Here is a 15,548-nt window from a genome sequence, read left to right on the forward strand (position 1 = left end):
TTTTATGCAAGATTTATAATAATTTCAAGCTTCTTACCATAATTCTTCTCTTCCTTAAATAAACTATGCAAGAAACAAAATAGTGGTGACCTTTTGAGAACATTCTATCAGATATTCATTTTATTACCAGAACACACCAATGAGTTTGATATTAATGGATGTTACCTAACTCCACTATGTGTTTTACAGTAATGAGATTTTATAAACACTCAAAATTGAAATTAGCTACCTTAGAACACAATACTTACTTATCTGTAATATGTGCAAGACATCTCTAAACAGCTTTCACCAATCAAGTCATTTTCCTTTTAAATGTCTGTATTTCCATTAAAGATACTTTAATCTTTGTTTTCCATTGTTCTTGTTTAAGAATGCTATACAGGAAAAACTGCTGAAAATTTTTTCATAAGGGTACACAACAGCACAACAATATCAATATTTGTTAAGTATTGTGGTCAAGCTTGACGGCATTAGGGATTTTCTGATTCAAATTTGAATATGTGGATTTGATGCCTGGGTAGACTGGATCAATGTTATAAATGAAAAGTACTTTCATAGTAAGTCAAAGCTGGATGAAGCAATCACCTAGTGAGAAACTGTACAAAAACCATCAGTTATTTTCATGAAGTGGTACATTTATATTTAATCCCTGGAAACAGGAGAAAAATCAATATGCATATTTTCCAGTGGAATAAGACACTAAAGCTTTGCCTACACTGGCAAGTTTCTGCGCAGTAAAGCAGCTTTCTGAGCTTTAACTCCCGAGGTGAACACACTGCCATGCCACTTAGTGTGCAAAAACTGTGCAACTGCAGCGCTGTAAAAAAACTACCCCGAGAGGCATACAGCTTTCTGTGCCAGGGCTACAGTGCCGTGGTGCCAGTGTAGACACCCTGGTCAATTACAGCACTGCGATTGGCCTCCAGGAGGTGTCCCACAATGCCTGTTCTCGCCTCTCTAGTCATCAGTTTGCACTCTACTGCCCTGCCCTCAGGTGATCAACCATGAACCCCACCCCTTAAATTCCTTGGGAATTTTGAAAGTCCCCTTCCTGTTTGCTTGGTGATACATGCAGTGGTCTCGGCGTATATTTCCAGATGGCCATGCTCCAGCCGTAGGAATCATGATACCTACGGACAGATTTCACGATGCATGACAGAAAGGGGCCATGACCTGGACACACTGCAGTGCAGGATCAAACTGAAGGAGCTGCGGAATGCCTACCACAAGGTGCTGCACCCATGAGCTGCTGATTCTACAAAGAGCTGGATGCGATACTCGGTGGCAACCCCACCTCCACTGCGAAGACCACTGTGGATACTTCGGTGGCTCGCGTGCCAGTCGAGAGTGGACCAAGGCAAGAGGAAGAAATCTTGGATGAGGATGTGGAGGGGAAGGAGGATCCAGAGGCAGAGAATGACTCGGAGGTCAGAGATGCATGCAGCCAGGAGCTCTTTTCGACCCCAGAGGTGGCTAGCCACTCACAGCTGTTGGAACTTGGCGAAATGCAAATAGGAGAGGAGGCCCTGGTAAGTGGCTTTGATTTTGGGAATCACTGAAGCAAGTTTTTGGGGGCAGGAGGGTTGCAGAAAGCAGGCTTGTCTCCCACCGCATGCCTAGTCTGAGCGGCAGAACAGGGTGTTGATTGACTCCCTCACTTCACGGGAATCTGCCTCAGAGATCTCCAGGAAACTCTCATGGAGATACTGGGCAATCCGCTGCCGCAGGTTCTTTGGTGGAGCTGCTTTGTTTCTTGCCCCATTAAGGGTAACTTTCCCGCACCACTCTGCCATCACAGGGTGGGGTGGAGGGACCATTGCTGCACACAGGCGAGCTGCATAGGGGCCAGAGCAGATGCCGCAGGCTTGGAAAAGACCCTTCCTTGATTCCTTGCTCACCCTCAGCAGCAAGATATCTTCCATAATGAAAACAGCCTGTGGAAAATATGGGGACAGTAATGATTATAAGGCCCCCCCCTTACAGTGCTAGCTCTCCCCAAGTGCCACGTGCCCAGTGTACAGTACGGTCCCAGAACACTGATTTCCCCTGCCCCTGCGGTTACTCGCTATTTTGGGGGTCTTGTGGCTCATGTGTGCTTTCCTGGGGTCAGCCAGTTAATGATAGGTATGTGAATAGTGACTGTGTTTTAAATCACCAAATCAGTGGTCTGTGTGTTGCAAACAATACTGCTTCTGTAAAATGTTGCATTTTGGCTACACAGATATGACCTAGAGAGCCCAGCCTCCCTCTTTGTTATCACCAGCTGAACAGCTGCACAAAATTAGAAAGCGGCCACGAAGAACTGAAGAGGACTTTCTGCGTGATGTCATGATGCACTCTGTGGCCAAAAAGCAAGAATTGAAGGAGTGGCAGGACAGTGAGAAGAGGGACCAAAAGAAGAACATGTCATGCCAGAACGAAGCCACAGAGCGGCTCTTAAGGAGCGCAAGGCGCTACTAGCACTGCAAACTGTGCCCAACCTCCCCTGCAGCCGTTGTCGCAAAACTCTTTCCCATGCACCCCCCAGACACCGCCGACACACTCTTATCAACCTCCTGGCTCCAGTCTGTACCCACTGCATTCAACTCCTCCCCGATTACAGTCCAGCACTATGGACTCCCAGTACCCACTGCACAACACCTGTCCTTCTACAGTTTAGCCCTGCTAAAGTACAGTACCCGCTGCACTGTACTCCAAAGGAGAAGGTTGGATAGGATACCTGGACATACACAAATCTTTAGCCATCCTGGGACCCCTCCTCCTCCTGGGTCCCTTCCTTCCCCCATCCCCCTCAGTGCTGATATCTTTTTTTGTTTGTCTCTCCTCTGGTTGTTGTTTTTTAAGAAAAGAATTGTTTTGGTTTGAAAGCAATCTTTATTCCATTAATTGAAAGCAAACAGAGCCCTGCAAAGCAACAGGCAATTTTCTTAAACCTTCATAGTGCATCTGCACCAATCACCTCCTAGCATTACAAGCACTGCACTCCTGAGTATAGCAATAAATATTAGTGGCTTTCAGCTTCAAATTGCTGCCTCAAGGCATCCCTGATCCTTATGGCCCTGCGCTGCACCCCTCTAGTAGCCCTGGTCTCTGGCTGTTCAAATTCAGCCTCCAGGCTCTGAGCCTCAGTGGTCCAGCCCTGAGTGAAGCTTTCACCCTTCCCTTCACAAATATGGAGCGTACAGCACGCGGCTATAAGCATAGGAATATTGTCATCGGCTAGGTCCAGCCTCCCATACAGGCAGCGCCAGCGGGCCTTAAAACGGCCAAAAGCACACTCAACAGTCATTCTGCACTTGCTCAGCCTGTTGTTGAACCGCTCCTTGCTGCTGTCAAGTTGCCCCATGTACGGCGTTACAAGCCACGGCAGTAAGGGGTAGACAGGGTCTGCCAGGATCACAATGGGCATTTCGCTTTCCCCTATGGTGATATTCTGGTCCGAGAAAAAAGTCACTGCTTGCAGCTTCCTGAACAGGCCAGTATTCCAAAAGATGCGTGTCATGCACCTTTCCAGACCAGCCTGCGTTAATATCTGTGAAATGCCCACAGTGATCCACAAGCACCTGGAAAACCATTGAGAAAAAGCCCTTCCGATTAATGTACTCGATGGCTAGGTGATCTGGTGCCAGAATTGGAATATGTGTGCCATCTATTGCCCCTCCACAGTTAGGGAAGCCCATTTGTGCAAAGCCATCCACAATGTCATGCACGTTGCCCAGAGTCACAGTCTTTCAGATCAGGATGCGATTAATGGCCCTGCACACTTCCGTCAACACGAATCCAGTGGTTGACTTTCCCACTCGGAACTGGTTAGCGACCAAATGGTAGCAGTCTGGAGTAGCCAGCTTCTACAGTGTAATCGCCACACACTTCTACAATGACAGGGCAGCTCTCATTTTCATGTTCTTGCGCCGCAGGGCTGGGGCGAGCTCATCACACTGTCCCATGAATGTGGTTTTCCTCATCCAAAAGTTCTGAAGCCACTGCTTGTCATCCCAGACGTGCATGGCGATGTGATCCCACCACTCCATGCTTGTTTCCTGAGCCCAGAAGCAGTGTTCCACTGTGGTCAGCACCTCCGTGAATGCCACAAGCAATCTCGTGTCGTAGCTACTACGCGTGGCGAGATCAATGTCGAACTGCTCTTGCCTTTGTAGTTTAAGGAATAACTTACAAGTTTAAGGAAAAATTACAATGCAGATGACAGAAAGATGTGTGTCCAGTCCATGCTTATGGTATTACAGTGATTTCCAAATCAAATGCAGATTACAATTAAATAGTCCTTTCCTCCACCTTATGTCCTTCAAACAAACTTAGTTCTTAATCTCAATTGGGGCTCTTTCCATTTCAAATAATTACCGGTACTATAAATAAAGGATATGCAGCTGAATTAGGACCTCAGTTGCACCTGTGCCCACTTCCAGTCTTCACATTATCCTTCCAGTGCCATCTGTGTAAACCCAAGGCCTACAATGGATTGCACAGATGAAGTTGACAAACTCAGTAAACAATTCTGTTGTTAATGTAGAAGGTGGAACAGAGTCTGGCTTACTCTCTGTGTGTTGACTGCCCTACCAAAAATACATAATTTTTATCATGGCAGTAGCTTAGACTCTGTATACAAGCAGGCATAGAACTGTTGAGTAAAAAGATGTTATTTTTACACCTTTTCATTTTCAGAGTAGGACCACACCTAATACCCAGTGCAGTTCTCCACTCTGCCATCTGAGCTATCAAAGAGCCAGGCTGATATGCATGCCAATGCAAGCCACAGCCAAGAGAATGAAAGGTATTCTCTTTTCACTAAATGGAGCCTGTTTCACTTTTCCTTAGTTACTTCACCCAGCTAAGGACAAGGACATGGGTGAGGCAGATTCAAAGAGGCCTGTACCTTCTCAGCAGCCCTGTAAAATTATTATTTGTCTATTATCATAGGGTCTAAGAGCCCCCTAGTCATGGACCAGAACCCCATTGTGCTAGGCACTTTTCAGGTGGGGTCTCCCAGAGTTGGAGAAGGGGTTCCAGGTCCCTGCCACATACTTCTGAAAAGACAACAACCTTACTTCCTGGGGGTGGAGGTGAGAGTTAGCTCCTGGAACAAGCACCACACTTAACAATAGCACAAAACTTTTATCTAACCCAAGAAAAGTCAGGAGAACACCCAGATAAGAATCTCTAACAGGGACTACACAGACTCTGTTGCCCTGGCACAGCATACAGCAAAACACTTCTCCCTCTCCCCACCCCTCCCACCATGTTGGCTAGATACATAAGGACCCTTTGCCCCATGCAGTCACACACCTATGCAGCTCTGATCTGATGCTGGCATGCGGTGTGAGCTGAGGATGGTGAGTCAGTTACGTGGTCTCAGCTCCTGTCAGCTCCAAGCTGTGGGTTTATGAGTCCCCTTTAGCCAGCAGCTGGCTCTCCTCCAATCAGCTTCCTCTTTGCCCTATCCCAGCTATAAGCTGTTCCAAGAAGCCATGGTGATTTCCTTTTACAGGAAATAGAAACAAGGCTGGGAAAAGAGCTAATTAAAAGGATCCTACCTCACCTTCAAAGCCACCAGCCTTTCTAAGATCAATGGTTTGCTATCCTTTGCCATGATGCTTACAAATATCTTAACAATGGTTAGGCTCTTGGTGTGCTGAGGCTGTCTATCATGCTGGTCAATACTGTTTCATTGTTCACTTGTACATCCCTGTCTATCTCATTTCTGCTGTCTCTTGTTTCATACTTAGATTATAAGCTCTTTGGGGCATGCACTTTTTTTTCCTGCTTGTACAGCATCCAGAGCTGGGATTCCCAGGGTGGAGAAGGGAGCAGCTTCCTCTCTGCCCCAGCTTATGGTTCCAGCCTCCTGCCCTGCGTCCATGGTCCCCACTTCCAGTCTTCCCTGGCCAGGTTCATTCATATGGAGATCATTGCAAAACTGAGGGCCAAGAGCAGAATGTTAAATCCGAATTTGTTATGGAGGAGCCCATCTTGTGGTCTTCACAATGAAACATTTTGAGAAAAAAAACAGCAGTTGGATCAGTGGCAGAGCTTATTGCAGGGTTTTAGTCTGTACCTGTGATTCTCAACACACCAAGGAAATGTCTATTCCACAAGATTATTTTTCATATTAACATCTTCTGTTTATCCTGCTAGCTCAAAATTTTCCATGTTTCTACTCTGCCCCTGGTGGTTCTAATTTTTCCAACAACCAATTCATTCGAGTCATACTGTTGCAATCCCATTCTGCTAGCAATGAGAAAAAAAGTCTTTTATTTAGAACTTTTCATTCAATTTAACTTCATATGATATGATCCAGCCCTATCGATTTACCTTCTTTTAAATTGTTCTTAAATCCACCTCTCATTTAATGTATTCCAAACAGAGATGCACACAGTTAGGAACATCTCAGGAATGGAGGTTGTTCGTAACGCTGAACGAAACTTTATGGTTGTTCTTTCAAAAGTTTACAACTGAACATTGACTTAATACAACTTTGAAACGTTACTATGCAGAAGTAAAATGCTCCTTTCCCTTTTTTCAGTAGTTTATGTTTAACACAATACAGTACTGTATTTGCTTTCTTTTTTTCCTGTCTCTGCTGCTGCCTTATTGTGTACTTCCGGTTCCAAATGAGGTGTGCGGTTGATTGGTCAGTTTGTAACTCTGGTGTTTGTAACTCTGAGGTTCTACTGTATTATATGCAGTAATTTACCTTATACAAATTTGCTTTGGAAGATAGAAAAGAGGAGGTTACTCACCTTGTGCAGTAATTGCAGTTCTTAGAGATGTATCCTTAAGTGTGCTCCACTTCAGGTGAACATGCGCCTCTTGAGGTGTATGCACACCTGTAGTAGAGCACTCATAGGGACAGTACTTGAAGAAGGTATCACGTCATCAGACAATTACATCTTTCAGTTAAAAGAGAAGGATTTACACCAGGGATTAGTTAGGTCCAATTTGGTTTTGTTTCTTTTTTTACTGTCAGGAAATTTAAAGGCTGATATGTCAAGTGTATTTTGGCCCAGATCTTCCCATCCAATACCTGATAATATAGTCCCAAACCATGTTGTTGTAGAGCCACCCATGGTTGTACTGGTGTGCAGGAAGCTAAGCTCCACACTGTGCAGACTCCTGGCCTCCATTTGCACAACAGATACATGAAATTTGGCTGCTGGAGAACTTCAGCATTGATAGAGAACGTTCCTTTGTCCACTTATGCCAGTCATGGAGTTTTTTTTTTTTTTGCCTGAAACAAGATTCATCTGGAGTACTGTGTCCAGTTTTGGGCCCCACACTAAAAGAAGGATGTGGAAAAATTGGAAAGAGTCCAGCGGAGGGCAACAAAAATGATTAGGGGTCTGGAGCACATGACTTATGAGGATAGGCTGAGGGAACTGGGATTGTTTAGTCTGCAGAAGAGAAGAATGAGGGGGGATTTGATAGCAGCCTACAACTACCTGAAAGGGGGTTCCAAAGAGGTTGGAACTCGGCTGTTCTCAATGGTGGCAGATGACAGAACAAGGAGCAATGGTCTCAAGTTGCAGTGGGGGAGGTCTAGGTTGGATATTAGGAAACACTATTTCACTGGGAGGGTGGTGAAGCACTGGAACGCGTTACCTAGGGAGGTGGTGGAGTCTCCTTCCTTGGAGGTTTTTAAGGCCCGGCTTGACAAAGCCCTGGCTGGGATAATTTAGTTGGGAATTGGTCCTGCTTTGAGCAGGGGGTTGGACTAGATGAGCTCCTGAGGTCCCTTCCAACCCTGATATTCTATGATTCTATGATTCCACACAAAAAACCCCCATAAAGACAACCAGAAAGAATAGATAAATTGCACAGATAGGGGGACCAGATGTCCTGTTTTTAAAGGGACAGTCCTGTTTTTTTAAACTTTTTCTTATATATGCACCTATTACCCCCCACCCCCTGTCCCGTTTTTTCCACAGGTGCTATCTGGTAACCCTCACAGATACCATTAAAATATCACATGGACTACATAGAAAGATGCTAATTCAAGAAAGACGTAGGGAGGAGACAGAAAACTAAATATGAGCTTTTAGTGCAAAGCTATTGTGAAAACCCAGTATTATTCTTGGATGTATTTGTAAATGATTACATGTAAAGTAAGAAGTACTAGTAATACTCTATTAGCCTGGTGTGGCTCCATGTGAAATATTGTATGCAGCCTTGCCTCCAACTTTTTAGGAAGACTGTAGGAAGACTAAGGAAAATACAGAGGGAATCAAAAACCAAACAAGGATAAGAGACTAGGAGACTATGAGGAGAGACTGAAGGAGCTACATTTATGAAAATTAAAGTTAGACATAGAACAGTCAGCAAACAAATCTACTCCTGCTTTCTGAAATGCCAGCTACTGTTTCTTAATTGAGGTTGTACCAGATATTAAACTGATACTACATTTGGTTAGTTAAGAAAGAAGGAAATTCTTTAGGCTAGAAAACAAAGGACTGGAAAATTATCACAGCCAAGAAATATTTCAAGATAATAGTGTAAATGAAGGGAATTAGTCACAGTCTCAGAGGATCATAGCAGTTTGTACCATTGGCCTGGAGCTGCAAATTAAAAAATTATGAAAGGCAAAGAAAATGCTACATTAGTAAGAGTAACTTGATGGTGGGGGTTCGCAATGCACCATACCTGCAGCTCTTCAAAAATGGCTTAGACAAGACATGAGAGGCAAAGATATAGGGAGCAATCTTGTAAAATACAGAGGGTGAGAGCATCAGCCTTAAAGGACTAAGTGGCCTTGTTCTTTCTGTGATTCTCTCATGTCAAAATCACTAATAAAATGACAGATGGATGTTCGTGATTGATAAAAGGAGACTATTAGTGCTTGTGAAAGGAGCTACACTGATGACAAGTACAACATAGACAGGGGCCTCCTAAGGTTCCTGAATCCTGACCACGAAAGACTGGTCTGTATAGACAAATGGTTATTTCAACTTCTACCCTCATTTACTTCCTATTTCATGTGTATTTTTTACTTCTCCATCATCATTCATTCTTTGACTTATTTGCTAAAACTAACCAGAATACATGTCCACCACATATACAATGTTGGTAGCTTCCTTGTACCCAGCATGCATCAGAAAACAGCAGCAAATCCCCTCCAACATCTTATAAAGAGCGTGTCTTGAAATATTTTGCATAACTTGTTCATACCTTAACTACAAGGTAACGGCTGAAACATTTAAAAATGCAAATATTAATGTATGTACTTGTAAATGTAATTGGACCTTAAAATATCTAACGGTACATTAGGTAAGTACTGTAATTGAATTCATAGACATAATACAATAATGCTTTTTCAACTGGTGCATTGTCACTTAGCCTTGTACTTCAGCCTGGAAGTAGCTTTCTCCCATGGCACACTTCTGACTTCATTTTAAAGTTTAATTCTTTCCAGACAGTTGCAAAAGAATTAATTCTCTGCAGAATTTGGCAGCAGTCATGTGAATAAGCTATTAGTTATGCTGCATTCCTTTTTACAACATCCCATTTCAGAAGCTTGCCAACAAAAATCTTAGGAAATCAGTTTGATCAGTGATATTTAAAAGCTATAACATTTAAAGATTTCGCTTCCTTTTTGCATGAATCCAAAATGCAGTATTTGAATAGCTTTCCTCCCTTTTCAGTATTTGACAGATTTGCTTGAAGGATCATACTTGAAAGAACTGAATGTCACCATTAGAATCAGAATGAGTTACTGAAAATACACAGTTTAATAAGAAAAACATAATACTCTCATTACATATGTTTTCATTCTCAACTTTTTGGAGTTTTCTTCTGAATCTTATGTTTTGAATACCACATCCAGGTCACTATAGCGAACTGTGGGCTAGTATCTCAGTGGAGGGAGCAGGGGATGCAGGGCAGAAGACATTCACACCCATGTTCCACAGCCACTCCATGAAGCATACCTCTACCCACTTCCAACAATGCCAGCCAAATCTTGCTCGCATCAATGAACCCATTATCAGCTGGGAGGAGGCATATGTCCTTGTGAATGGCGGGTGGGCAGATTTATTCAGAAGGTGCAGATGTATATAATGAAATGGTAAGCATCTGTTCCACCACCAAAGATGGGCCCATTGTTCATTAACGTGGTTTCACACATATTGGGTGCTACAGAGTCTTGGGCTCAAACAGTAGAGAATGATGTGGAAGGTCTGATGTGGAAGGTCAAGATTAAGGAGACATCCCTCTTCTATTCATATATCTATCTGCAAAGTCCATATTCTTCCTTCTGAATTTAGTTATTGAAACAAGTACTTCATTGATCTTTAAAACTAAGTCATCAGCAGCAGCCTGGTGCTCAGGAGCAAAATCTATAACAAACCACTGTATGTGCATATGTGAGAGGGAAAACCTCTTCTGCTAAAATCTCAGGGGGGTAGTGAATAAGAAAACAAATCAATTCCTGGCAGCTGTTTCCTATTTTTATAATCATAATTATAAACCAAAATTCTGGGTTCAAAGAGCCCTGGAATGTTAGGGTATTTGAAATCTCAACCCTGCTCTGGACTCAAATTTCAGAATGGCACCTGTATTTCTGATCAGCTGAACTGACAGCCTACATCTGAACAGCCCTAGAGGTTGGGAGGGATTGAAATACGATTTTTGTGGCTTTTAAACACCATATTCATAACAATTACTTCCCACTTCTCTTAGCTACAACTGAGTGCTAGTGAAGCTACTAATTTGCCTTTATGACTGGATGAAGTTGTGGACTATGAGTGAAAAAGATGCAAAGTGGGATCACTACAGAACACAGGAGGATAATAATTTCAACAAAAAGACGGCAGAGTGATCCTGACTGTTAAATCAAGTATTAACTAGCAAACTCAGTAAGAAAAGGCTCAAATGTTAGCAAAACCACCTTGCTTCCATTCTGAATTTCTCTTTTTATTTGTAAAGACTGCCATTACAATTGAAAAGGACTCAAAATGGAGTGATGTACACATCATTGGTGCTTCATGATGGACCTGATGGAATCCCTGAATGGATATTGCTTCAGCTTTGATTTAAAAAAATGGTCTAACAAGAAAATCTTTAACTCCACTATTGATCACAGGTGGCAAAAATGAAAGAAAGAGAAAAAGAAATTAAACCAAAACTACCGTTAAGTTCATAACATATACATTGTTGGCTGATGACACTGATTCCAAATGTACAATAAAGCCCACAACACTTTATTACTATGAGTATGATTATTGTGATTGTTTTTCTCATGTTGATCAACTTGCTTTTGAAGGTTGTTGTTTTTTGTTTCTTGGTTTTAAACTTGCATAATAAACATGCAATGAAATATTTCTTTTTAAAGTGTTTTTCAGTCTGTTTTCATACAAAGATTTCATAAAGTTGCAGTGTTGCATCAGAGCATTACCAAAATAAAAGCAAGAGCAAAAGAGGAAGGTAAATGTGAATTTAGCTTGATGAGAATAACCTACTCTTGTCCTGAGACACGCCACAGTCTTATTAAAAAGGTGTGCACAGTCAAACCCCTCCCCCCGCAACCTCACCAAAACACAAAATAAATATTAACTGGGAAGAAAGGGAGGGCACAAAGAAAAGATAAGATGATGTCATCATGCACTCATCTTCTGCATAGCTCAACCCACATATAGTAAGGCACTATTTCCCCACAACTTAGTGTCCAAAACAATCCTTTACAGTGCTCTGTGAACTATATAGTTTCTTCCAGGATGATGAAATAAATAGATTGAATGAATGTCACTACCACATTACCCCACGTGTGTTCTCAGAATCAAGGGATTCATCTGGCAGTCTCATAAAATAATTGCCTCTTCGTGTGTGTGCATGTTATGTATGGGGATTTATGTGTGGGTGTGTGGTTTTTCCCCCCCCATGAGTTGCTGTTTTAAGTTTTCATTGTTCTTTACTCCATTGTTCTCAAAACAAATAAACAGGGAAAAAACCCAGCACAGTCAGGTAATCAGAAACATAGCTTTGGTGCTCCAAAAAGCACACAGCTTTGGAGAGTCGAGAAATCAGTTCTTCCCTAAAGAGTTGGGAGATGGATGGATATATTTTCAGTGGCGATTCGTATTTAGTTGAGCTGGTCTTCATACTGTTTTCGGAAGCAGTCACCAGCAGGGAAAAACTCCCAGCACCGTTCTTGATACATTTTCCATACATAGGATTCCTGCAAGACACAGGAGATTTAAATAATTAATCTGATTCAGTGAGAGTACATTAGTCATCCCTCATCTTTCAAAAAAAGACTACAGTCTGTTCTAAATTTTCTGATTCAATTCAAAATTGATCTGCTGTGTATGAACCTATATGTGGAACACACTAACAACTTAGTTCATTTTAGTCTAGGCTTTTGGGTTTCTATCTCCTGGATGAAAGTATTATAGAAACACACATATGTTAGGCTAGGGAGTAGTTTAAAGAGACTCTTGAAGAGCTCAGGAATTTTGACCTTCTTTCTGGTGAAATAAAAAATGGAGACAAAGGGTACGTCTACACTACCCGCCGGATCGGCGGGTAGTGATCGATCTATCGGGGATCAATTTATTGCGTCTAGTGTAGACGCGATAAATCAATCCCTGATCGCTCTGCCGTTGACTTCTGTACTCCATCGCGGCGAGAGGCGGAAGCGGAGTCGACGGGGGAGCAGTGGCAGTCGACCCTGCACTGTGAGGATGTGAGGTAAGTTGACCTAAGATACGTCGACTTCAGCTACGCTATTCTTGTAGCTGAAGTTGCGTATCTTAGGTCAATCTCTCCCTCCCCCAGTGTAGACCTGGCCAAAACAATTAGTTTTGCTCTTTTATGTCCAGGAGCAACTTGAAGCTCAAGTACAGTTGCCTGCAATACCAAACTGTAGCTAAGGATTAGTGTTTTAATGATCCTTAAAGGAACCTCTGCTGAATTTCTACATCAGCATTTCAAACATGCCTGTGTACAATATATAAAATAATACAATGGCTTTAATGATATCAGTTTCTGGTAGAATCCATAAATGGGAACAGTTTCCCCTAACTATAGGTTTTATCCCCACTTGTTTTAACAGATAGTTTACTGTCCAAGGGATCTAGTCTTGTCCTGATGTATAGCGCTTATACCAAATATATCCCTACATTCATTGAATCTGGTGTATTGCACATTTTAAGGGTAACTCTTCAGCTTTTGAATAATACAGTAAAAACAAAAGGAGACAGCATTTTATTGTAGCAAATACCAGTGATTCAGTTGATTAGATAGCTCAGAGGGCTCTCTCATTCCCCACATCTAAATGAAAGCATTGAATAACTAACCAGCCTGGAGTGATTATTGGTAGTCACTGTCTGGACTCAGTGTATGCAGTGGGTCAACACACACAATAAGTAATGTCAAACAATGGAGCAAACATAAATGCAGCAGTATTTTTCCATAACAAATATTATCAATTTACAAAACAGAGGTAAACATTCTAGTCTAGTTTAACATGTCATTGTCAAAGGACAAAATAGATATTCAGAAATAGTAAAACAAGTTTATAAAATGTGCACCCAGTCAAGACTGACAGGCTGTATATAGACAGAACATGATTACAGTAGTTTAGTATATTTGTCAGATTTCAGAGAGAACAGTTTAAACAAACAGCAAAAATGTGCTGTATCCCTGTGGTGTACTGTAATTTGTTGCTCTGTAAGCAATCTGTGTGTGTGTAGGACCTGCAACTACCTATCACTTTACCGATCACTCTTACACAGCTCTCAGTGGGAATTCCAGCTGTCTGAGCACGTTTGGCACACTTTTTTTCTCTTGACAATTGTAGCTAAAAGGCTTGAGGAAGTGTCAAAAGGTTTGGAAGAACATTTCAAAGAACAGTGAAGGCAAGAAAAAAAAATCTTGATAAGATAAATCGTTGGGGCTTCATTTTCCAAAGGGTTTACCTTCTATCTGCACCCAAAAAAGCATGTAGCCACCTACATCTGGACTCAAAATGTGAATGTTTGTAAAGAAAGCAGATCTTTACATTCCAGTTTATACAATTCATGCACATAGATGCTCATTCAAAAAAGGAAGCCACTGGAAGATATAGCCTGTGAAGACTAACAAGCACCCTTGCCAAAAATATGGTTTAGTTCTGGTTGCCCTTGTGAAGGTGTAAAAGGAATGAGGGCAAGGAAAGTCTCTTCTCATCGTGTGCACCTGTGCAAGATGCAACCCATATCACGTTTGTGGGTTTTGAATGCAAGGAAGCATTAGTGCCAACAGTGTTTCACGTAACAGGGGTGCTGTGAGGAATAATACATGAATTATTGCTACAGTGAGGTGAGCCTTATAAATATGTAACTAGATAGAAAGACAACCCAAAGAGGGCATAGGCAGGGCTCCAACTCTCAGCAATGCAGCTGGTCAGCACTGTGGGAGAATCTATGATATACTTCCCAAAAAGAGAAATAGGAGGAGGCTCTGAGTACACTCGCCTCAGAGGGCATTATCTCTGGCCTCTGGCTACATCCCTTTGGTATGGTGTATCTGCTCACCATCCATGGCTGTGCCATCTAAAGCCTCTGCAGAGCCCACTGAAATTAACAAAAAATAAATGAGAGTCCGCAGTTCTTATCTGTGCAAGAGTGATTTGGGGGTGGTGTACAGCAGTGTACAGTGTCTCTAGACTGCTCCTTGTGCTGGATTGTTCCTTGGGTGAGCCAGACCTATTCTGCATGCTGGTGAAAGGGAGGGAAGGGAATGGATCCATAGTCCTGCCTCCTCGCTCTCCAGGGAGGGGAGAGAAAAAGTGAGCATAGGAACTAATAGGCTAAGCTGAGCAAGTGGTTAGAATTTCATTTTGGATAAAATGTTGTGAAATTTAAGAAGCTTTAGTTTTATCTGTTCTCCTCTTAAATGAATGTCACCTGCCTGAATTTCATGTGTATCTGGGCTGTGTCTCATTAATGGACACGCTGTTACTCATTGTATATGAGCAAATTCTCTTCCCCTTGCAAAATCTGTGAATGCTTATTCCAATCTGAAAGTTAGAATCCAGTTTGATATCCTCGTTAAAAGGTGCAAGTCTCACTATAATTGTCCTTATGTCTAATAAGCCTGCCTCTTATGGAAATCACCAGCTTTCAATATTGCTTATACAGTACCATGGGAGAAAATGGTATTTTACAGAGATAGATGGCACTGTCCTGGCTTTGAAAAGAATACAATATAAATTACAAGTAACCAAGTAAGTAATAACAATAACCAAGGAAGCGAGGGAGATAGTCAATAGGAAAAAGTCAAGTGACTTGTTATTTTAATGGGATGTACGTATCTTGTTAGTTGCAATTTTCCTTTCATGCTTATTTTGGGGAGACAAGTTTTAAGAGTACAAAATCAGGTACCAGAACAGATGCAAAGGTGCTGAAGAGGAGGTTAACAATGAAACTCCGGCCAAAATAAGTGAGTTTTAAGGAATGTTTTGAATGAGGTCACTTGTTCCACAGGGAGAGCTTCACACGATTGGTTAGAATTCTTATCTAGTTGTGCCATACTGAACATTCCTGACTTTTATCACTAGCATT

At 42.1% G+C, this 15,548-nt stretch overlaps 1 protein-coding gene across 1 annotated transcript in view; it reads right to left on the bottom strand.

Annotated features, from left to right (window-relative positions):
• Positions 1-10,978: 10,978 nt before the first annotated feature.
• Positions 10,979-15,548, bottom strand: part of RYR2 (ryanodine receptor 2) — a 512,764-nt gene continuing 508,194 nt past the window's right edge. The window contains exon 105 of the mRNA XM_026649522.1: positions 10,979-12,181. Coding sequence (XP_026505307.1) covers positions 12,086-12,181 — 96 coding nt within the window. The 3' untranslated portion in view covers positions 10,979-12,085. The remainder of the gene's footprint in view (positions 12,182-15,548) is intronic.

The sequence above is a fragment of the Terrapene carolina genome, unplaced genomic scaffold, assembly GCF_002925995.2.
Source record: "Terrapene carolina triunguis isolate 2854851 unplaced genomic scaffold, T_m_triunguis-2.0 Scaffold85, whole genome shotgun sequence".
Lineage (NCBI taxonomy): Eukaryota > Metazoa > Chordata > Testudines > Emydidae > Terrapene > Terrapene triunguis.